We start from the raw sequence: 22,687 nt of genomic DNA on the forward strand, positions 1-22,687 counted from the left end.
TCCTTGCTAAAGCAAACGCCTCTGTCCCCTCTGATTATTCTTTCTCTGCCCGCTACATGTTGTCCCCTGCCAAGTTCTATTTTAGGACTTCTCTGTATAATCTGCTGCCTCCTGGGAATTCCCTGGCGGTCCAGTGGTTAGGACTTTACTTCATTTCAGGGGACATGGATGTGGCACAACCAAAAGCAAAAAAAGACCCATCAGACCTCTTCGCAGGTTGTTTAAGACACTGCCTACTATGTGCACGTAACCTACATGTGCCCTTCCTATAGAATTTAAATTATCTGTAGGTTTCTTATAGTACCTAACACAATGTTTAATGCTATGGTAAATAGTTGTAGATGCTATATAAATAGTGCAGCAAATTTGTTTTATTTTTGGAACTTTATGGAATTTTATCTTCAGTTGGTTGGATTCAAAAACCCTTGCATATGGAGGACCAACTGTACTTTTCTTCCATAAATTTCCACACTTCATTCTTTTAAAAAACGTTACAGTATTCCTGTGTTTGTATATTTAACCAGGTCTCTGTCAATGGGCAACTTTTATTTATCTTTTGCCAGAGACTGCTGCAGTGAACTGGAGAAGGAAATGGCAACCCACTCCAGTGTTCTTGCCTGAGAATCCCAGGGGCGGCGGAGCCTGGTGGGCTGCCTAGTCTATGGGGTCGCACAGAGTCGGACACGGCTGAAGCGACTTAGCAGCAGCAGTAGCTGCAGTGAACGTCCCTGTACATGTATGTTTGCTTACACCTGCAAATGTTTCTGCAGTATGGATTCTTAGAAGTGTTACTGTGGAATCAAGGGCGTGTGCATGCTTTGCCAAATCGCCCTCTGAGTGGTTGAACCTGGTGCCTCTTCAAGAAGGTGGGAGGGGTGGGTGGAAAACTTCAGGCCTCCGAGCAGCAGGCGGCGCTGTGAGCGCCCGTCCGCGCCAGTGGCGAGGCCCCGCTGACGGACTTCCGCTGGAGGAGTTGGCGCAGGCCCGGCAGAGCTGACAACAGAGGTCGAGCGAGCGGTGGGGCGCGATGCCGTACGCCAACCAGCCCACAGTGCGGATCACGGAGCTCACCGACGAGAATGTCAAGTTCATCATCGAGAACACGGACCTGGCGTAAGACTGCTGGGGGAGAGGTTGGCGGTTCTGGAGAGCCGGGGTCCCAGCCTGCGGGACGTCGTGTCTTTTCAAAACTGGCTCCCGGGCTAGGGCTTCCGCTTTGGGCGCGGTGGGGCGCGAGCCCGGCCTGTCGAGGCTGCGGTGCCCACACGCCGCTTGGTTTTCATTCCTCAGGGTGGCAAATTCTATCCGGAGGGTCTTCATCGCTGAGGTGCCCATAATAGGTAAGCGACCCCAGTCGCGTTGCCAGGGCTACCGGGCCTCTCTCCCCCCACCCCACTCCTCCCCTTGCCTTGCAGCTCCTGCCCCCAGCCTTGGTTTGGGCGAGGGATTGGGGGCGCTAAGAGGACAGTCGTGCTGGAGACTTGATCGGGCCCTTTGCCCTTGGCCCAGGGCCACTCTGGCCACCTCTCTGGCTCCCACGGGCTATTTATTTAGTTCCATTCTTTTCCGGGCGTTGGTGACGCGCATGGGCTCAGGAGTCTGTGGACTGGGACTCAGAAACTGTTTTCACTTAACTATCGCTGCGAAACTTGGGCAAGCTATTAAACTCTGTTGCAGTCCCCTCTCTAATGTTCGGACACTAATAGCAGTTGTCAGGGCGACGTTAACGATTAAGGGGAATAATCTCTGTGCCTTGTGTTCAGTGAGTCTCCATTGCCCGGTAATGTGAATCTGTTCCGTCAGCTGCATTTCGGGAGCATATAAGCTCCAGGCAGTGGTGCTAGGCACTGGAAACGCAGAGCTGTGAAGTACAGGGTTCTCTAGGAGTTCATCTTCAGTTGCTCAGTTGTGTTCGACTCTTTGCGACCCCATTGGCTGTAGCCCACCAGGCTCCTCTGTCCATGGGATTCTCCAGGCAAGAATACTGGAGTGGGCAGCCATTTCCTTCTCTAGGGGATCTTCCCAACCCAGGGATCAGACCCGCTTCTCCTGCATTTGCAGGCAGATTCTTTTAGGGTTTAAGGAGAACCATAGCTGCAGTGGGTTTGACGCTTCAAGGAGAAAGGATCTGTTTCTGCTTTTGTTCCAGCCACTCTTCACTGGGTGTTCTGCCTGTCTACAGATATACTACAAATATTTTCTGAGTGTTAACTCAGAGTTTGGTTTAGGTAAAAGAGATGTAAGCCATGGTTACCGCATCAAGTGTGCAAATTCCTAAGGAGATGAACAGGCCAGTTGGTTGGTAAGCAGAGGACATTGTAGTTTTTCCACCATTACCACCCCCCGGAGACTTTTTCAACTCAGAGCTTGGAGTGCTGGTTCTCCTTCTCTGCCTAATCACCCCGTGGGGTCTCAGGACCTTAGTTTCATCATGAGTAAAGTGAGGCAGTTGTGCTTTAGGGTGCACCCCTGACATTCAAGCGCCACTTTTCCCATGTAGCATGAAGCACCTCTTGCAATCCAGACCCCAGCTAGGAATACAGAAATTAAGACATCTGAAGACCCAAAGAAATTTTGAAGCTTGAGGTGGAAGCAAGATGCACACAGATATAACGCAATTTGACAAATGTCTTAAGAGAAGTGTGGACAGAGTTCCAGGAGAGAGTAGCTTCCTCCTGGGAGAGAGTATTCATCTCTGTATCACAGAGGGCAAGGCCTGGTTTATAGGAACCTCACAGGATTTTAAATCCTGCACAGGAGAGGTTAAAGGCACGCCAGTGGGAGGAAAGGCAGAGACAGAAAAGCCTGGCTCTTAGTCTTTACTTGGCTCAGGTTTAGGAAGCAGAAGGACAAGCAGGTGGGGGTCTGGTCGTGTCTGGTCCTCTGTTCCTAGTGTCTACGCCCCTCATTGAACAGTTGGTCTCACTGCCTTTTGACTTCTGAATTTAATTGTTTATGTACACATATTTATGAATGAATGAGTAAATGTGTTTAAGTCAACTATGTGTGACACTGCAATTCTTCTCCTCCTCACTCATGGCTGGTAGGGATTAGTATGCCTTACCCATTAAAGGAATTGGGTAAACATGATTTTGTTGAATGATAATAAAGTATTAATTTGGGTAATCTAGTCATTATATCACAAAAGGAGATGTGGGCCATAAGTCTATGTTACTTCTCTGAGGTTTGTCCAACTTTCAAGTTCCCAAATAGTTTGTGTTCTTATTGGTGTTGGCATAAGTAGCAGGTTTAAGTGCTTCCCACAGAAATATTCAGCTCTGAGAAACACGCTCCCATTCTCATGGTATCTTTAGGTCAGTGTTTTTGGGGTAATACAGGGAACTCTCTGCATCATAACTGCCTGAGCAGGGAAGTGCGGTGCAGTGTGTGTGGTTCTTATTAAAATGCAGCTTTGTGGGCCCCACTCCAGAGCTGTGGAATCAGAGTCTCTGGCAGCCTGACTTGGCCTCTGCAATTTAGTAAGCACTAGATGATTTGGAGGGGCTCAAATGCTAAAGAATCTGCCTCAGTGCAGGAAGCCCCTGGGGTTCAATCCCTGGGTCGGGAAGATTCTCTGAGAAGAGCATGGTAACCCACTCCAATATTCTTGCCTGGAGAATCCCATGGACAGAGGAGCCTGGCAGGCTGCAGTCCATGGGATTGCGAAGAGTCAGACATGACTGAGCAACTGACACTTTCAGATGATTTTTAAATCTGGAAAATTTGGTGGCTAATCTGCCTGTCTGCTTTTTCTGCTTCCTTCATTCTTTAGCAATTGACTGGGTTCAGATTGATGCCAATTCCTCTGTCCTTCATGACGAGTTCATTGCTCACAGACTTGGTGAGTGCTGGGTTTGGAGAGTTACAGGGAGGGGGCTGTGCCAGTGTCAGAGGAAGAAGCGTCCTCACCCCCAAGGGGACTTCTGGACTCTCCTTTCCAGCTTGGCCCCTGTCTTCTTCAATGTGCTTTTCTCTGTCTTCCAGGATTAATCCCTCTCACCAGTGATGACATTGTGGACAAGTTGCAGTACTCCCGGGTATGCTGTGTGCTTGGGGAGCTCCGGGGAGGCAGGGAACTCAGTTCCCAAGGAGATTTTTTCCAGCCATCTCGATTTCGGCTTTTAGAAAGACAGTATGGAGATGTCTGGAGCCCAGGGCAGGCATCGGTCTTTGGTTCTGATGGGACCACAGATCGATGAGGCTCAAGGGGCATCAGAGAGTCTCATTAGCCAGAGGGGACATACACCTGGATACTCATTTATACTGAACGGGTGGAGCTGTTTCTCTTCAGCATCTGGTGTGCAGTGTTTTCCAGAGCATCTCTTCCCAGGGACAGGGGCCTAGGAGGCTAAAGGGCGTCAACAGAAGGCTAGTGGGTGAGGACAAGGAGCAGAGGGAGTGAGAACTGTTCTGCAGAGCAGCAGCTGTCTGCCAGCTTTATGCCTCACCCTATAGGTTGTCTTACTGAAACATGGCTCCATTCCCCTGGGGTGATGTTTGCCGCTTCCATGATACATTAATGGGCTCAGAACTAGGGAACGTGTAGGATAGGATTAGGTTACCTGCATCCTTTCACCAGAGCTGCATTAGTTGACAGCTTGAGAGTATTCCTTCTTGATGGCTTTAGGTGGTCCTGAATCAACCCCTTTTCTGGTATTCCCAGGGGCACATCATTTTGGTGTGCTAATGGCTAATTTGATATATTTTGTAAATGTATATGTGCGTTGCTGTTTGTTTTATTAATTGTTTATTTTTGGCTCTGCTGGGCCTTTGTAGCTGCTCGAGCTATTTCTAGTTGCATTGAGTGGGGATACTCCTGGTTGCAGTGTGCAGACCTCCACTGTGGTGGCTTCTTGTTGTGGGCACTGGCCTCAGGCTCAAGGGTGACAGTAGCTGTGGCACACAGGTTCGGTGGTTGCTGCTTGCTGGCTCAGTAGTAGTTGCGGTGCACGGACTTAGTTGCTCCATAGCATGTGGGATCTTCCTGGACCAGGGATTGAACCTGTGTCCCCTGCATCGACAGGTGGATTCTTATCCACTGCGCCTCCAGGGAAGTCCATATATGTGTGTTTTTTTTTTAATATTCAAGCACACAGCAAAGTGTGGAGCTAATAAAACAAATAGGCATGCTGCCGCCAAACCACTTGTCACATTTTGACATTTCATCATTTTTGCTTCATGTCCCCAGAGTCTGTTTTTAAGAAATAAAACATCACATATATTGATAAAGACAGTTGTACCACCAATTGAAGAGCAGTTAGTCCATGCCCTGTGACTAAACAGTTCCTTCCATTAAATTTTTTTCTAGTATTGCATTTACTGAATAAGGATGGTGTGGATTTTCCATTTGTGTTTTCTTAAAATTTGCAGAAAAGTTAAAAATAGAATACATACTCATTCTCATTTCACTTTTAATTTACAGTTGTTGATACTTCGCTGTATTTGCTTTATGTTTCATATAGATGTTGTGATTTTTGCTAAACCATCTGAAAGAACGTTACAGAAATCATGATACTTCTCCCCTAACTACATCAGCATGTGTGTCCTAAAAATAAGGATATTTTCTTACCTAACCACAGTATGGAGCCTAAGAAAATTAGTGTGGATTTGTATTATCTATATACAGTCTAAATTCAGATTTTCCTAGTTATCTTCAAAATGTCCATAATTGTTTTTCAGTTTGGCTGAACTGCTTGGCTTACCAGGTCTTAGTTCCCCGACCAGGGTTTGAACCCCACACTCTTGACAGAGAAAGGACAGGGTCTGAACTGCTGGACTGCCAAGGAATTCCCCCTCATTGGCTTTTTGTTTGTGGATCTATGATGCACGCATTGCATTTGGTTGTTACACCTCTTTAGTCTCTTGATCTCTTGAACAGACTCTTCTCTTTTTTTTAGGTTGAGCACCTTTTTATATTTTTGTCTTCCATTACATTTTGATTCCTTAATTTCATATTTCTAAGAGTGATTCCATCTCCAGGGTCCAGGTTGCCTTCCTGTCCCACCTGTGTGTGATTACAGGCTGGCCAGGGGTGGCCCATAGATTTCCTTCATCGTCTTGAAAACGTCAAACGTAGCTTGGATTTTCCTCACTAATATGAGGGGAGAACAGTTTGCTTGACTACATTCTGGTACCTCTCTTCTTGCCCGGCGTTAAATGGTAGCAGCTAGTCTCTTAAGACTGGAGTATTTCAAGAATCAGTTTAAAGAATGGCAAACTTGAGAATTATTAAAGCTGAGTGATACTTACATGGTGGCAGTCTGTTATACCCTTCTCTGCTTTTGTGAATGTGTGAAACTTTTTTAGAAAAGGTCAGTAGTCTGGAGCTTAAAAGGTACTTTTTTCTATTGTCCCCTAGATTGTTTTAAGTGGTAATTGCATTCCCAAGCTAGTTCCAGCTCATGGATCCTGAACTGTGCGGGATGAAAGCCTCCTCTGTTAGCGCCTTGGTTCTCTGAGGAAGAGCCGTTTAGCAGCCCAAGAGTGGTGTGTAGGTGGATACAGCTGACGAGAGACTGGCGGCTGTGGCCACCCTTTCATCAGATGAAGAACCTTCAGGGACAGGGCACTAGAAGCGGGGAGCCAAGCCAGACTTCACTGTCTCTCCACAGACTCACTGCTGTCTCTCTCCCACCTCAGGACTGCACGTGTGAAGAGTTCTGCCCCGAGTGCTCGGTGGAGTTCACTCTGGACGTGCGGTGCAATGAAGACCAGACGCGTCACGTCACATCTCGAGACCTCATCTCCAACAGTCCCCGGGTCATTCCGGTCAGGAAGGCCCTCCCTGTTGGGACCTTTGCTGTTCTCCTGGCTCCAGTGGGCCAGATTGGGGTGGATTCTTAGAAGATGCCAACTTCCCTGTGTTACCCTCTGTCTTAACGTGAGCCTGATGCTTAGAAGTACTAATGATTCTGGACCCTTGCCAGAATGGGCAGAAACATTGGTGCTGTGGGCCCTCTGCCCCCTTAGGACCCTTTTGAAGACCATGCTACTGTTTTGACTGAGGAGGTTGTCACAGCCATGAGATAGGGGTTAGAGGCCAGTCACCAGCACAGATGGGATCCCTGGAGGTGCTGGAAGATTTCCGGGTGAGATGAGCAGCTGCTAATAAATGCCTCTGTTTGGACTCCCTGCAGGTGACATCTAGGAACCGAGATAATGACCCCAACGACTACGTGGAGCAGGACGGTAAGGCGCCCTGAGAGAGGCAGGGACCAGACCCAGCCTCTCATGTTGTCTGGTCTTCCAGGGGCTGCAGGTCAGACCCAGAGAACTGTGCCTCTGCCGGCCCTCGACTGACTCTCACCTGTCCCCACAGACATTCTCATCGTCAAGCTGAGAAAGGGCCAGGAGCTGAGACTGCGAGCCTATGCCAAAAAAGGCTTTGGCAAGGAGCACGCCAAGTGGAACCCAACTGCAGGAGTGGCGTTTGAGTATGACCCTGACAATGCCCTCAGGCACACGGTGTACCCCAAGCCGGAGGAATGGTATGTTCCTGGTGGGAGTTGAGGGCCGGCTGGGTGGGCAGGTGTGGAAGTGGCTCCTAGTGACCCAGATGGGGCAGCCTGACTATGAGATACGGGTCCCAAAAGCGGCCATGTGCTGGCCCCAGCAACCCTGTGCTGACCTCTGTTTGACCTCAGGCCAAAGAGTGAGTACTCAGAGCTGGATGAGGATGAGTCACAGGCCCCCTACGACCCCAACGGCAAGCCAGAGAGGTAAGACCCTGGTTTGGCACTCAAAGGTCACGTGTGTAAGAAAATACAGGTCTGGTGCAGCCTCTGAGTTAGGGAGCCCCTTTCCCTCCTGTCCAGTTCCCCTCAGCTGAGGAAGGGCAGGTAACTGCTGAACCCCCCTTAAGTCCCCCTTTTGGTTACTGGGAGAAGGGGGCCCTCCGGTTATCCAGACTGTTCCTGTTGTGATTATTCAGCCCCCAAAGAAAGGTCAACCTAAGATCAAACCTAGGGCCGCAAACTGTCCAACGCGTTCTAGTGACAGACATGAAAATGCTGGATCAGGAGGCGCTGCTTATTCATCCTCCTTCCCCTCAGTGTGGAGTGGGTCTACACAAGTGTCCTGAGGTTTTTCACACAACATCTTTCTGAGGCAGCTCTGGCCCTCTTGAGGTCCTACAGAGTACACTGGGACCACTGTTTTTAAGAAGCTGGATGGAGGTCAACCCTCGGACAAGGTCAAATTCATGGGGAGAAAGGAGTCAGAACCTAGAAGGGAGGGAGGCCCTTGGCCAAAGCTGGGGCCCGCTGGCCTGAATGCTTTGTGGAGGGCTCTCACTGGACTCTTGTCTCTCAGGTTTTACTACAATGTGGAATCTTGTGGCTCTCTGCGCCCCGAGACCATCGTCCTTTCAGCCCTCTCTGGATTAAAGAAGAAGCTGAGTGATTTACAGACCCAGTTAAGCCACGAGATCCAGAGTGACGTCCTCACCATAAACTAGCTGCAGCTCACCTGTTTGAGCAAAACAGCTGGATTTCAGGTCTCTTCTGAGACTCTTTTTGGCTCCTGGGGACTGGACAGCTGCTGCTCAAGTTTCTTGGCAAGCCTTCAGTACCAGTTAGCAAGGCAGCAGTGGGGAGGGGTAGGTCCGTCCCAGCCTTGCTCGGTTACAGATACCGGGACGGCCACTGCCGTTGCTGGCAGGGCAGTTTCCCCCTTCATTTAGCGTCTCTGGGCCTGCCTGTAGGTCGGCAGCAGTGCTCCCTGAAACACTCCTTCCACCCGGTCTCTCAGTGTGCCTCGGGGGCCATAGGGCTCCCCTGTTGACAGCCACTGAGCTGGACTCTCGTCTTTGGGGCATTCCAGCTCTTTACTTCAAACCCTTTCTGTTCACAAGTTGGAGTGCTCACCATTGTAGGCTTGTATGTAGGGACTGACTCTGGAATCCTCACTCGGGCTGCCCAAGCGCCCTTCCAGGCCCTGCCTCCGCCATCCTATTGGTCTTTCACTCAGATTCTCAAGTGTCTTGAATCTGAGAACCTCTTTAAGAGTAGTGTCAGTCCCAGGCTATCCCCCTCTTCCCGCCAGTAAACCTTGTATTTTGTTCTCTACCCATCAGTTTCAATCTTCACCAACAATGGCCAGATGATTTAATTTGTGGGTGTGGTGGGAGGCCGGGGAAGAGGACAAGGACCTTAATGAAGATCTGGCCTTGACCCCTTAGCCCTGTTGGTAGGCACACACCCAACGCAGTTAATTAGGCAGCCTGGCAGGAGAAGCCTGGAGAAAACTGGAAATCTAGTACAGAAAGGAAGGGTTATTTATTAACAGTAGTTGTCTTTTGAAAGTTTTTATTTTTGGCAATAAAGAGCACAACGTACGTAATCTCCTTCATGCGTCATCAAGCCACGAACCGAGCCAGCCAGCTCTGCCTCCCTCCCCGTGGCCTCTGGGTGCCCTCCTTCAGGCTAGCTTACTCCTGGGGTGGTCATTCCCTGGGTCAGGTTCAGAGCTGAGCGGGCCGTGGCCCCTCCCTGGTTCCAGGGCTCTGTCTGGAGGGGCCTCTTGCTTTACCATCCTCCTGCCACGACTCGAATAGTGGTTATTTACAACAGGGTCTGTTCCCACAGATTAGAACCCTAAAATATTAAAAACAAAAAACCCAACACACACACAACCAAAGGTTTGATGTGAGTAGAAAGATAGCCCTTCTGCACGGTAGTCAATAAATACCAGCACTAGAAAATCAATTGCTTTAATTGCGTTTCAGCAGGGAGCCTCAGCACCATGTGGGGAGGAGGAAATGGGGTGGTCTCGGTTTTTGAGTCCTTTTGGCCAGAGGGAGGCCACACAGGGCAGGGGGGCACCCTCCACAGGAGCACTGCCCACCTGGTCAGTGAGGGGGCAGCAGGGTGCTCACCCCGACCCCGCAGTCCTCCTGGGGGCCAGCCTGGCCCTGGAGCAGGAAAGAGCTCGGGAGGCCACCCTCCCTGGGCTGAGGTAATCAGCACCCTGCCCCCAGGGTGTCTTCTCAGCCTACGAAGCAGGAAGAGCCTGGGCAGAAACCACTTTTAAACCAGATTTTCACTTGAGGTGTCAGCCAGATGTCACCTCTGCGTAAAACTCCCAAGTGCAAGGCTGCCGAGTGGCACAGTGTAAGCGCGGATCCTTCCTGTGCCACCAGGCCCAGAGGGACCAAGAAGCCACCTGCCGTCTCCACCCCTGGGCTGCGTGGGAAAGCCAGCAGCAAGAGCAGGCGCCAGGAGTGCGGACTGTCTCCCTCCTCGGGCCCAAAGCAGGAGGGCTGGTACCCCTTGGGGGACAGGAAAAACCACCGCCCTCACATTCAGAAACAGCCCTGACTGTGGCCTGGTCATGGGGATAAAAGATGTGTATGTGGTGGCAGGGAGGGACAGGGGGAAATCTTATTAATATAGAATAATGTCATAAGCCATATATATTAAAATCATTAACCGTATATAGTCCTATGGTAGCTCCAGCCCCTCACACATGCTCAGGTGGCGTGGCCAGCCCTTTGCCTTGGTCCAGTCTCACCCTTGGGGGCAGAGAAAGGACAGCTTGCTCCCTTTCTCTGGGCTCCTGGCCCACAGCCCCTGCAGGCAGCCCCAGCGGTCATCCAGGCACGCTAGCTCTGCCGTCACTGGGAAGGGGCCCTGGCCTCATTGCTGTCCCCCTGGCTGGGCTTTGGCTTTAGCAGGATGAATCTGTTGAGGAGGTCCGTTTCTGAGCTGGCCTGGGCTGCCGCATACCCCTCACCTGTGGACACAGACGCAGGCTGAGGACTTGGGCCCAGGACAGAAGACCCCTGCCCAGCACACCTTGTCCTCCACAGAACCTCCTGGCTGGTGGGGGTGACGCACAGCAGTGACTCACCGGCGAAGCTGGAGGCCTCGGTGATGTTCTGGGAACCTGTGATGTGGTGCCAGTAGGCACTGCGGGGCAGCATGGTAGTGGGCGTGCAGGGGTATGAGTAATGTTCTGTGCCCTTGCTCAGCAGCTGTGGGGCAGAGAATGGTCAGTGGCTGAGCCCAGGGGTGGCCAGCCCAAGACCCTGCCTGCCTTAGCCATACTCACAAGCTGGAGACGGCTGGTACTCTCCCAGTCCTCTGACTGCCCACCCGCCCGCCGCCCCCTACCCTGGACTGACACGTGCGGCCTCACCCTCACATTCTTCTCCATCTCCAGCAGGACTCGTTTGTGCTGCTCGGCGATGGCCAGAGTGGCACTGTGGACCCGCTGGTAGATCTGTTCCCCTTCCTGTGTCTGGAAGGTGTAGAGCCCTTCTCCAGCGTCACACATCCTGGGGACACAGGGAGCACAGAGAGCACGGTGGTGGGCACGTCCCACGTATGTGACATGCTCAGTCAGGCTCTTCTTTGGGAACAGGCAGGGCTGTTACCTGAGGGCCTGACCACCGAGCTCAAACGTGCTGAACATTTTCCATGGGCCAGGTGGTGGTCTAAATGCTTTACAAGAATTAATCCATTCTGTTTTCTCCACCACCTGGTCTGGTTTCCTAATTACTACAGTTCTTCTCAAACTATCTTATAGATGAGAAAACTGAGGCATTCAGAAGCTAAGTAACAACCAAAGTTACATGGTAGAGTATACAGAATTGGAGTCTAGGCAGGCTGCTCCAGAGTGCAAGCTACACCCAGTCCTCACCATCATCACCCAGTGTATGAGGCTAGGTACTTTTATTATCCCATATGACAGATAAGAAAACTGAGACAAAGGTCTGCCGTCACAGAGCAGGTCAGTACCAGTGCCAGCATCTGACTTGAGCTTTTGACGTACTTGCTGGGAGCCTCGATTTCTTCAGTAAAATGGGAATATTATGTTCCCCTTCAGCATGCTATGCTGATACATGAGCTTTCAGCACAGGGCCCAACACAAGTGAATGACAGCCACCATCAAGACCATGGCTGGAGGGTGGGGAGGCGAGTGGGTCCTACCGGCCAGCCTCAAAGGTGAAGCGGGTGGCATCCCGGCCGTAGCGGCGCAGTGAGCAGAGGGGCCACGAGACGAGCTTCACGCGGGGGTTGTGTATGTCCCAGAGGTAGATGTTCTCGTGGGTGATCTGCAGCTTGCACTCGCCATACACGTCCAGGTTGGGACAGGGCAGCAGGAAGACATTGAAGCGATCTGGAGGGGAGAGGACAAGAGGGCCTGGAGCTTTCGGGGGGTGAGGGGAGGTCCCCCCACCCTACCCTGTGCCAGCACCAGGCCTCACCTGTCTGCTCACACTGCACTCCCGGGGCCAGGAGGTCTGGCTCTCCCAGACTGATGTCGTTGAGCCTCGACCCCAGACACTCCACAGAGAGTGTCTTGTACCACTCCTCTGCTTCCAGCTCTGGAGAAAACAGTATCTCATCATGCTGCCAACTCAGGGTCCCTTGGCAGCCCACCCCACCTGCTTCAGCCGGAGTAGTCCCTGCATGCAAAGCACAGAGGGCGAGGCCAGTGGACTCTGCCTGCCTGCCCACCTCATCCTGGGGGGTGCCCTCTTCCCCAACACCTCACACCCCATCAGGAGAGCTAGCCTGGCTCTGACCCCTACCAACTGGACCTTGACCAGCACACTGCCTGCAGCCCCATCCCCTCACCTGAGTCGCAGGTGAAGGTCCGTGCTGAGTCGTCAGTGAATATGATGGCCACTGCCTGCCTCTTGGTCTCCTTGGGGAGCCGTGTGACACACTTGACGTTGCTGATCTCTGTCACCTGGCACGGCATCCACAGGGGACTCAGCCAGGATGAAGCACCTCCCGCTACATCCCCCGCAGCTCTGCCACCCCCAGGAGGGTCCTGTTGGCCCTCAGGACTCTGAACAGATCATCACTGCTTACAGGTTGGGGAGCTAGGGCCCAGGCCCCCTAACCTTGGGGCAGCCTCGGAGGCACACGGACTTCTCATCTGGATACTTCTCCAGCCGCTGGGGCCCCTTGCTGGAGGACTTCCGGAACACCAGCCAGCACCTCCGGTAGATCTGTGGGGCGAGATGGCAGGGAGATGGACCCTGGACCACTCCCAGCGCAGCCAAAGTGACCCTGCAGTTTTCCCTGCCTACCACGAGGGGCAGTGCCACATAGCCTTCTAGGGGGCTCAGGCCCAGGAGACCTGGGACAGCCGACACCACTGTGACATCCCACCCTGGGGAAGAGACCCCTCCCCAGATTGAAAAGGCAATCATTTCTTGGCTGGCTCCATAAAAGGTGCTCCTGAGTTACTGTTTGCTATGAGTTCAGCTCTGGGTTTAACCTAAGGAGCCAACATTTATTTGTGCTTTTTGTTATTAGTACTCCTCACATTTAATCTCAGGGTCACTCTTGAGGTCAGTTCTATTATCATCTCCACTTTACAGATGGAATCTGAGGCACCCAAGAGTTGAGTAACAGCTTATGAATGGTAGAACTGGTATTTAAAACCGGCTGCCTGGAGCCAAGGCCGTACTGGGAAACCACTGCGCTAAGGCTCTGCCCAAGAGCACCGGCCAGGACAGAAGCAATGTCGTGCGGACAGGAATCAGGCCTGAGCCCGCTCCCAGCCTGCACATCACCACAGCCCTTGTTCTTAGAGCCAGGGGACAGCTCTTGATGTAGGTAACACCCCCTCTTGTCTCTAGGACCTCTTCACTCACTGGCCATCCTGGGAATGAAGGGAACCAAGGTTAGTTTCCTGCTCCAGCTGGGAAACCAGGCGCTCTCAGAGGTCAAGGAGCAGAGCCAGGAACCTGGAATCACCCCCAGAGCACAGAGTCTTCCCAGCAAGGTTCATCAATCCTTGTCCCAACCACTGCCAGTGACCCTTGCCTAAATCCACCTAAATTCTCTATAGCTTCCTGGACTCCATCCGAGAGGCAAGAGAGCCAGGGAGCGGGGAGCTGCCACATTGGTGGCCCTAGCCACTTGCCTGGGCCTCTGATTCTTCCTCCTACGGCTCTTTTCCAGCCCAAAGTCCAGCTGGGGTGTACCTACTCTTTCAGCAAGCATTCCAGAAGGCTGGCAGAGCCATTCCCCGGAATCTCCAGCGCTCCTCTCACTGGCAGTGTGGAGACTGAGGGGCCCTCCTCTTTGCCCTGCTATGTGGGCACCAGGTCCTCGGCAGTCAGGTTCCCAGGGTGCAGTGGGCCGAGGCAGTCTCCATCCTGAGAAGCTACTCACACCAGGCTATTTCAGGCTCCGGAGACTAGGAGACATGTCTGTCTCTGCCCCCCTGACCTTGGGTCAGCCCTCGGCCTGTCCACATAAACCCCAGCAGACCTCAGCTCTAAGCTGAGCAGCTCTTCTAGGGCAGAGACTGTATTTTATTCTCAGAATCCTCACATGCCAGTAGCCTCGTGAACAGAGCCTGCTGAACAAGTGAATGATCATGTGTAGGGACCGTGAATGGATGGGTGGATGAATGAATGCTGCCAACTCAGACATGCCCTGCCAGGCTGGGCTCTGTGCAGCCTGCAGGGGCAGAAGGCCTGGGGGCCTGAGCGCTCTGGTTGCCTGGTTACAAGATACACACACACACACACACATGCACACACGCGCACGCACACACACTCCGCACGAACACAGAGCCCCAGGGAGCCACTGCGCTCAAGAGCCCTCCTTCCCCACTTCTCACAGGTCTTTGATCAGCGCTTCAGAAACACTCTGCCACAGCTCTGCCTTGGGAGGAAAGCCCTGGCAGGTAGGAGGGCCCGCTCCTGATCTCTTTCAGCCCTTCCCCCCTCACCTCTGTAGGCTGAGACAAGAGTGGCCAGGTGGCCCCAGCCCCTCACAGCAGATCTGCAGGGGGAAGTCGAGTTCCCTGAGTGGGGGTGACTCCAGATGGGGCCTGGCCACAGCCCAGCTCCTAAACCCTGCCTTTGACTGTGTCCACCATAGGTTCCCGGGCCTCCCCCTGAAACAGGCCGGGTTCTGAGCCCAAGTGGCCACCTCAAGTGCCTCGGCTTCCTGGGAAACTCTGCTCTGGACCGGCCCTCAGCCCAGCTGGCCCCTGGGGGCCTGAAGGCCCTGACAGGCCTGGGCCCTGGGGAAGGAGGAGCCACACTAGAAGCTGGGCCCCTGCCCCCTGCCTCCCCACCGCAGCCTTAGCTTTTCCCCTCATTCTGTGCTCCAAGTGGGCTCCATCCTTCTCTTGGGGCAAGAACACAGCGGCTGACGGCCACCAGGGCCCAGGCTGGGACACAGTCCAAATCCAGGTAAGACCCCAATGTGCCCACCAGCTAACTGGCTGCCCCCTGCCTGGACAGAGGAGCCCCCAGCAGGAGCCCTGGGGGTGAGGGCCACAGGAGTGGAAGGGGGCGCAAGAACCACCCTGCTCCAAGGCCAGTCCTGTTCTGTCTGGTACCCACACAAGGGCCCCTGAGTATCAGAGCCCGCCTCCTCCGCCAGCCCACTCTGCTGAGCCAGGAAGCCTTGAAAGTCAGATCGCACCCCCACTCCCACCAAGGCCATGGGGGAGGGGAGGGGAGGGGGGAGGGCGGGCAGGAGGCCCAGGTAAACACAAGACTTGGGCCATCTCAGGGGCCAGGGTTTCCGTCTTACTAGGGAGGCCCCTCAATGGAGAGAGCGGGGAGGGTCAGGGAATAAAGGCAGCTCTTGGGACAACTTCACCAAGATTATTAAGTTGGTCCCTGGGGCCCCTGCTCATGCCTTTTGGGGGGGTTTCACCAGTAGGGGGTGGGCGAGGGTGCACACCCTGCAAAGGTGCATCTGAGGCCTCATCTCCATAGGCCCTCCAAGCCCCCAAAACCTGGAGGAAAGCAGCCGGGCCCAGTGCCACGGGCCATCCCGTCCAGGTTCTCATTCATAAACCACATAAATGCCAGCTTCTGTGCCCCTTGTACCGCCGCCCTACCCCCAACAACCAACCACTCTCCTTGGCCAATACTTCAACCGTAGAAGCAACAACCAAAGATAAATAAATGCCGGTACACAGCAAGCCACGGGAAGCAGGAGAGATGAGGTACTTTAAAGAAAAGAGGCCAGGGGAGGGGAGGGGGAGACGAGGAGGTGATGGCAAGGGGAAGTGACAAGCTGGTCTCAGCTCAGATATAGCCCGGCATTTCCAGCCACTGCCCAGGCGACAACTTCAACAATAGCAGGGGAGCCGCCTGCCCATCGGCCACCACCACTGGCCCAGCCACCGGGACTCCAGCCAGCCGGGCTGGGGCGGGGGCCGCAGTGGGCAGAGCCGGGCACAGGCACATGCCAGGCAGCCCGCCGGCCAGAAACCTCGAGAGACCAGCAATGCACGATGGCCGGCCGGGAACCGGCGGGTGGCCGCGCACCCCCGACATCCCAGATGCCAGACCGAGGGCCCCTGGGAAGGTGGCTCACCCCAAGCTTCCTGCTCTTCATCTTCACGTAGCCTTGCTTGACGATGTCGTTGAAATTGGTCGCCATGGTTTCTCCACTGTGTCTTTGAGGCTCGTCTCTCTAGGGTGCCGAGGGGAGGGATGCCCAGGTGGCCTCGGTTTCCCCGGCTCCTCCGATCACCTGTTCGAGATCCTCCGACGGGGCTGCTGCACGGAGCTGCTCCTCACCTCGCCCGCCTCAGCATTGTTCTAGCAGCTCCTTCGCCCGGCGCCTGCTGGAAATAAAAATGACAGGGAGATTAGACAGTGACATCTTTCTCTTCCCCTGGCTGTCTCGATCTTTTTTTCCTTCCTCTACCCACACTCGTCCCCTCCCTTCCTCCCTCAGCCCGCCCTTCTTCCTTCCCTTCCCTCCCCACCCCAGGATGGCAGAACCATTCAGGAAAACCCGAGGTGGAGGCCTCTACGAGGAAAATGGTCTAGCCCAGTCCCCTCCCTCACACGGTTAACCCCTTCCTGGGAGGACGGGCTCTGGCTCCTGCTGTGGAGGTGGGGGCAGAGGAAAAGGTGGCCGGGGAGCTGCCGGCGGGGCCCTAGCTCCTGCTGCAGCTGAGGGGCAGGCTTCCAGAAAGCGCCCCTCCTGTGCGGGCACCTCCCTGCGGGAAGCCTTCCAAGAGACGGGCTCCTGGGAGATGGCACAGATTCTGGGACCATGCTCCCTGAGGTCAGATGATCCACCCCATGGTCTCAGCAGACAGCACCCCCACCACCCCAGGCCCTCTGTCCCACTCTGTTCTATACCTGGATCTCCCCAGCTCCAGGCAAGAGTCTGAGAACCGTCCCCTCAAACCCTGCTCTCCCTGCCCCCTGGAACTCTTCAGCAGCCTGTCTGGGTGCTGCTTCCTGGGTGGGAGGGCAGAGTCCAATGGGACGGGCCTGCAGATAAGCCTGAAGAATGTGCTGGGCAGGCTGGCAGTGGCCACTGTCGAAGCGGTTGCCTTGTCCTGGCGCTGGGAAGGCCGGGTTGGTCTGTGAGGGCACCGGGTCTGGACAGGACTCTCGGTGTCCCATGTCCTGGACCCAGGCAGGAGTTAATTACACGGAGAACTAGCAAACACCTGGGCTGGGAGCAAAGGACACAGCTGGACCACATTGAGGGGGACTAACGGGAAGTCCATATGCAGCTGGAAAAGGGGTGCCACCAGGGGCTCTTGGAATCAGGCAGGTCGGCAGATAACAAAGACTCAGACTTGGCGGAGGGGGGTGCCTCAGTGATGACCCAGCCCAACATCCATTTCAGATCATTTTATGGTTGGGGAAAAGCAAGCTGCCCAGAGAGGAGAGGCGGCGTGGCCAGGGTCACAGAGCAAGTCCAGGCTTCAGTCAGGGACAAATAAGTTTCGGAGCGGGTGATGGAGGCGGGCCTAGGGATGGGATGCTCTGCCACCTGGCTCTGGCCACTCACCACAGCCTTAGCCTTCTCTGCCACCCAGGCTCGGGGCAGGGCTGTGCCCACAACATGGCCCCCTGCGTCTCTGGATGAGAATGTGGTAGCACTGCTGGGGTCAGCTGGGCATCTGTGCTGCCAGGACAGGACCCTGGGGCAAGCGTCCTGCTGGAGCTGCCAGCAGCTTGGCATTAATTAATCTTCTGGAGACCTGTCTGTCGAGTGCCTAACAAGGAACAGATGTGACTACCCCAGTGTGCACATGCAAACAGGCGAAGGGACACAGAGGGTAGTGCTCTCTATGCCCCGTGTACCCCGAGAGCCCCTTCAGCACCCCTCAGCAGCCTCCGCGCCCATCCACGCCCTCTCTCCCAGCTCCCTGGGGGCCAAGACCCTGCCACACCCAAGTGATCTGTTTTCCTCCTGTAAGGTCGGCTGTGGGGTCTCTCCCTGGTACTGACCTCCCCAACAGCCTTGCTAGACCCAGGTGCTGGCACTCAGAGGTGAACAAGCTTTCCCAGCTCTGTCTCCACCATCTGGGGCTTCCTTGACCACCCCCAGCAAGGACTGGCTCTGTAAAAGTCCCCTCTGAGATGATGGCCAGCCGGCCACAGGCTGAGGGGCCATGCAAGGGAGGCCTCTTTCAGAACACACTGACCAGCATGCACAGGGCCCCCGGTTCATCCAAGGAAGCTCGGGATGTGGCCCAGCCAGGAACATGCATTCAATGGCAAGAGGTCCTGGGCAAGCCGCTTAACATCTCAGCGCCTTGATTTCCCCACCAGTAAAATAAAATTAAAAAAAAAAAAAGAAGATAAATCAGCCCATTTAAAATGAGGAAATGAATCCCTGAGGCACCTGCCTGCCCACGCTGGACCAAGAGCATCTGCCTTGAAAACCCAAAGGGCTGTTTGTATTTCGAGAGCTGCTGCCCAGCCAAGGGCTGTGAGATCACCCTAACCCAGCCTTCCACCTGCCCGACACAGACCTGCTCCTACCTGCCTCTCCCTGTTACCTTCCCCGCCATACCCCTTGAGTGACTGCAGCCGCCAAGCTCTCAGGAGTACCCCTGGCACATCTGTCCACAGGTCCACACCCCACCCTAGGCCCCAGGCCCTAGAAATAAACCAGCGGGAAGAGTAACCTTCCAGGGAGAGCCTGGGTGGCAGGGCGCCCGGCAGCTCACGCTGGCCTGGAGTCACAGGTGGTGCTGACCTTACTTGGTTCCAAATAAATATGCAAGAGCAAGACCCAAGCTGGTGCCCAGAGTGATACAGCACAGGAGAGCTGGGGAGGCGGGGAGAGAGGGGGAAGGGTCAATGGGTAGACTTACACATTTGATGGGCAATGGGATCTGGGGGGGGGGTACCCAGAACCAACCAATCCCTCAAAGGACGTGGACCCCTGGCTGAGCCTGTGCAGACCCAATCAGGCATCAAGAGATGGCAGTCGGCTGAGCACAGTAGGCAGGAACCAGGAAGGCGCCCCCCACAGCCCTCCTCCCCTTACCACACCTGGGGCCACTTTCCCCATCACTACTGAGCCCCCAGCAGCTCTGCAGCAGGGAAAGACACCCCGCTAACTGTGGTCTCAGGTCTGTCAGGTCAGCTCTGAGCACTCTGAGAGGCTAAGCAGGGTGTCCAGCACCCCCTCAACACAGCTCCTCAACGGGGAAGGAGTAAGGACCCCCATTCCTGCTCCCAGCCTAGCATCAATGTGGTTGCTCAGCCACAAATGGTACCTGCCCTGACCAGGACACCACTGGCTCCTCCAGAGAGCTGGACTCTGAAATGTCCCCCTTCTCCCAGGAAGAGCAGGCATCTTGTGCGGAAAGGGTAGGACACTCCCTGGTGCCCAGCAGAGGGGTGGGGCAGGGCCACTGCCTACCTGCCCTGTGGGACGGCTGTCTAAGCACTCCCTCCCTGCACCCAGATTCTGCCTGGAGGCTTGGCTCCAGAACAAACGCTACTTGCTGCTGCTGGCAACCAATGGCTGAGCCGGAGTGGCTGTCGGCCTGACTGGGCCTCCCAACCCCGCGACAGATCGGATCTTATCAGGGCTTGGGGACAGCCCTGCCTGGACCCCGGCTCACTGACTGCTCGGTGTCTCCACCCGCTGGCAAAGATCCTATCAACCGGATTGTCTCCAGCACCAGGGACATTTCCCATCCCCCACCCCCACCCCAACCTGGTCCTCTCTACCCTCATGTGATGGCTATCAGGGGCCAGGAGGAGGTCCTCCCTTCCCCGGAGGGCCCCATCCCTGACCTCCTCCACCCCTGCAAATCCTCACAAGCAACCACCACCTGAAACACCGCAGGTCTAAAAGTGGGTGGCAAAGTCAGATCCAAAACCAATTGGGAAGAGAAGACTGGAAGAGAGAGACATCAGAACAGTCACTGTCACTGTCTTCTGGGCCCTCCAACCAGGACGGTGGTGCTATGTCTCCAAACCACTGCCGCTGGTCTGCCTCCCGTCCTCCCCTCACCCTTCTGGCCTCATCTCCCCACTGCCAGGGGATGGTGCGGGGGATGTTCCTCAACATGCCTAACTCTTACCCACGTGGGATCACTGCACTTGCTGTTCCCTGCCTATACAACACTGTTCCCTCAGATGGCCCAAGGTTCATTCTACCGCATCAGCTTAAAGACCATCAGTTTAGAGAGTCCTTCCCTGACCATCCTGGCCAAAGGTAGCCCCCAGTCAGCCTCTACCACCACACCTGGCTTCCACTGTCCCCACATATCCCTATAGGTTTCACCTCTTCATCTGCTGGTTTGTTTGGCCACTGTCTCCAACAACATCCTAGACTGTCAGCTCCCTGGTGGCTAAGCCTCCTCTAATTAACAGCTCCATCCTACCACCTAGAATGGTGCCCAGTGCAGTGTTGTTGTTTAGTCACTCAGACGTGTCTGACTCTTGCGACCCCATGGACTGTAGCCTGCTGGGCTCCTTTGTCCATGGGATTTCCCAGGCAAGAATACTGGAGTGGGTAGCCATTCCCTTCTCCAGGGAATCTTCCCAACCCAGGGATCAAACCCACATCTCCTGCATTGCAGGTGGATTCTTTACTGCTGAGTGCAGAGTAGGTACTCAGTACATGGGGGCTGAAAACGTAATTATCTCCAGGATTTGTTTTGTCCTCTTCATCCTTTCTCCCACCACCAATATCCACCTGTTCAGACCCAGCTCAGCTTCCAAAGACATGTGGACAGCGGTAGGTTCCCATTTCCCTGGGCCCCGGACCCACAGTTTGGTTCAGAGCTGACCCGGGGGGAGACAGCACTGCTGACCCCATGTCCAGGTCTGGCTGGGTGGCCCCACCTTGGGCCTGGTTGTTGGGTGAGATCATGCCCAGCTCTGCTGCCCTCCCTGGGAGAGAAGAGCTAGAAGTAACCATTGCCCAGGCTCAGAAGGACAAGCAACTGGGGGCACAGCTCCTGAGACCCAACCCAGCTGGGGGACAGGACCGGCCTGCACTGGAGCCACATCTTTTGAAAGGGGGAAGAAAGGACTTTGCACTAAATAAGCCCAGCCTCAAACCGCTGCTGTGGATCCTGCCCGCCTGTCACTGCCCTTGACTCTCAGACCCCTACACCCGAAACCCTCCATCTGAGTCTCCTGGCAACAGCCACAGAGCCACAGCTTGGGACACGGCCCAGGCGCCAGCCTCCCTCATACCCCTCTGCAGTGACAGCAAGCATTTAACCGGAAGCCGGACTTTGGGAGTCCTGGGGGAGAGAGTGAACAGGACCCCAGGAACAGGCAGAAACAATCAACAAAAGCGGGCAGCTGGCTGCGAGTTTAAGCTGTGCGGCAGGAATCATCTGTAGGTGGGGTGGACGGTGGGGCAGTTGGAGAGTCTCTAGGAATTTAGGGGCGGGCGGGGCGGTGGGGGGGTGGGGGGGGTGGTACTGAGAGAGTAGGAGGCATGAAAGCAGATAGGGTGCGAGGAGGCAAGCTATGAGGAGCTGACCTGTGCCCCTTCGAGATGGCAGGGCCAGGGAGCACGAGGGCCTGGGCTCTTCCGATGGGTAGGTGTGGGGTAGGTGCGGGGAAGGTGTGAGGTCAAGCCCTGACCTGGGCTCCCCTGGAGAAGAGAGCTGCGGGAAGGTGGGGCTCAAGGGGTAGTTCCGGTGGCAGGGATTATTGGCTTTTGGAAGTGGACCCCTGAGGACCCCCACAGGATAGGAAGGTCCCATGGGCTTGGAGAGTCCTCACGGAGGAGTCGCCGTGGGTCTGGAGGGCTCCTGCGCGACCTGAGGCCCCCCTCCCCGCCTCGCGCCCCACTAGTTACCTGGGCGCCGCGGCCCCTGCCGGGGGCGCTGGCTCAGCGGGCGGCGGGCCAGGCTCATGCCCGCGTCACGGCGCGGCCGGCGGGGGCGGCGGGGCGGCGGGGCGGCCGGGCAGCGGCGGCGCCGGGCTCCGGGCGGGGACGGCGAGGGAGGCGCGGCCGTCCAGCTTGGCTCCGGCTGGGACTCCGCGGAGCCGCCCCGCCGCCAGGCTCTCCCTCGCCGCTCCGCTCCGCCCCGCCCCGTCCCCCCTGGCGGCCCGCCCCCGCCGTATTCCTCCGAGCTGAGGGACACCAAGTTCTGCCCCGGCTTCCCTGCCCTCCCCGCCTCCTCCGACCTCCACCCCCGCCGCCATTCGCTGCTTGCCTCCGCGGGCCCCATCAGGTGGCCCTCCTCAACCCCGGCTCAGCCTCACCTTCCCTTCCGGGGCCCCCAGTCGCAGTCTCACATCGCCTCTCAGCCCCCGAAATCTGAACTCCACATCAGGTCCCAGTCCCCAGATTCCTACCACCCTCTCTCCATTTCTATGGGAATCATACACACATCCCTTGCTCCCCTATCCCCTAGAGGACTCCTTGGGCCCTTCTCAGTCTAGCCTTCCGGAGGACCCCCACCCCCAGGGACCCCCTATCGCCCCTCTCCAGCACCCCCCACCGCACCC

The 22,687-nt window shown here is 55.4% G+C and overlaps 2 protein-coding genes across 4 annotated transcripts; one reads left to right on the forward strand and one right to left on the reverse strand.

The window, feature by feature from the left end:
* The first annotated feature begins 821 nt into the window (after positions 1–821).
* Positions 822–9,334, forward strand: POLR2C (RNA polymerase II subunit C). The gene is made up of 9 exons (XM_052656718.1): positions 822–1,113; positions 1,291–1,340; positions 3,773–3,841; positions 3,985–4,037; positions 6,640–6,768; positions 7,137–7,188; positions 7,319–7,487; positions 7,644–7,718; positions 8,311–9,334. Exons 1-9 carry the CDS (start codon positions 1,028–1,030, stop codon positions 8,453–8,455), a joined length of 828 nt encoding a protein of 275 aa, XP_052512678.1. The 5' UTR covers positions 822–1,027; the 3' UTR covers positions 8,456–9,334.
* Positions 9,335–9,354: 20 nt separating this feature from the next.
* Positions 9,355–22,103, reverse strand: DOK4 (docking protein 4). Of its 3 annotated transcripts, XM_052656714.1 has the most exons (9): positions 22,032–22,103; positions 16,311–16,563; positions 12,854–12,961; positions 12,582–12,696; positions 12,209–12,328; positions 11,931–12,120; positions 11,137–11,275; positions 10,849–10,972; positions 9,355–10,731 (listed from the first exon to the last, which is right to left on the reverse strand). In XM_052656714.1, exons 2-9 carry the CDS (start codon positions 16,374–16,376, stop codon positions 10,613–10,615), a joined length of 981 nt encoding a protein of 326 aa, XP_052512674.1. In that variant the 5' UTR covers positions 16,377–16,563; positions 22,032–22,103; the 3' UTR covers positions 9,355–10,612. The 3 variants fall into 3 exon arrangements, with proteins under 3 accessions (XP_052512674.1, XP_052512676.1, XP_052512673.1); XM_052656716.1 differs by lacking the exon at positions 12,209–12,328; XM_052656713.1 differs by having other exon boundaries at positions 9,355–10,972.
* Between the last annotated feature and the right edge of the window lie 584 nt (positions 22,104–22,687).

The sequence above is a fragment of the Budorcas taxicolor genome, chromosome 18 (assembly GCF_023091745.1).
Source record: "Budorcas taxicolor isolate Tak-1 chromosome 18, Takin1.1, whole genome shotgun sequence".
NCBI lineage: Eukaryota > Metazoa > Chordata > Mammalia > Artiodactyla > Bovidae > Budorcas > Budorcas taxicolor.

What these genes read in the sequence shown, in the direction of transcription:
- POLR2C (XM_052656718.1), top strand. Translation starts at nt 1,028, where the DNA reads ATGCCGTACGCCAACCAGCCCACAGTGCGGATCACGGAGCTCACCGAC. An exon ending in CGCTGAGGTGCCCATAATAG is followed by an intron (nt 1,341 to 3,772) that starts GTAAGCGACCCC and finishes TTCATTCTTTAG; the next exon opens with CAATTGACTGGGTTCAGATT. An exon ending in ACAAGTTGCAGTACTCCCGG is followed by an intron (nt 4,038 to 6,639) that starts GTATGCTGTGTG and finishes CTCCCACCTCAG; the next exon opens with GACTGCACGTGTGAAGAGTT.
- DOK4 (XM_052656713.1), bottom strand. Translation starts at nt 16,376, where the DNA reads ATGGCGACCAATTTCAACGACATCGTCAAGCAAGGCTACGTGAAGATG. An exon ending in GACCTTCACCTGCGACTCAG is followed by an intron (nt 12,329 to 12,581) that starts GTGAGGGGATGG and finishes TGTTTTCTCCAG; the next exon opens with AGCTGGAAGCAGAGGAGTGG. An exon ending in TTCACCTTTGAGGCTGGCCG is followed by an intron (nt 11,276 to 11,930) that starts GTAGGACCCACT and finishes CTGTGTCCCCAG; the next exon opens with GATGTGTGACGCTGGAGAAG.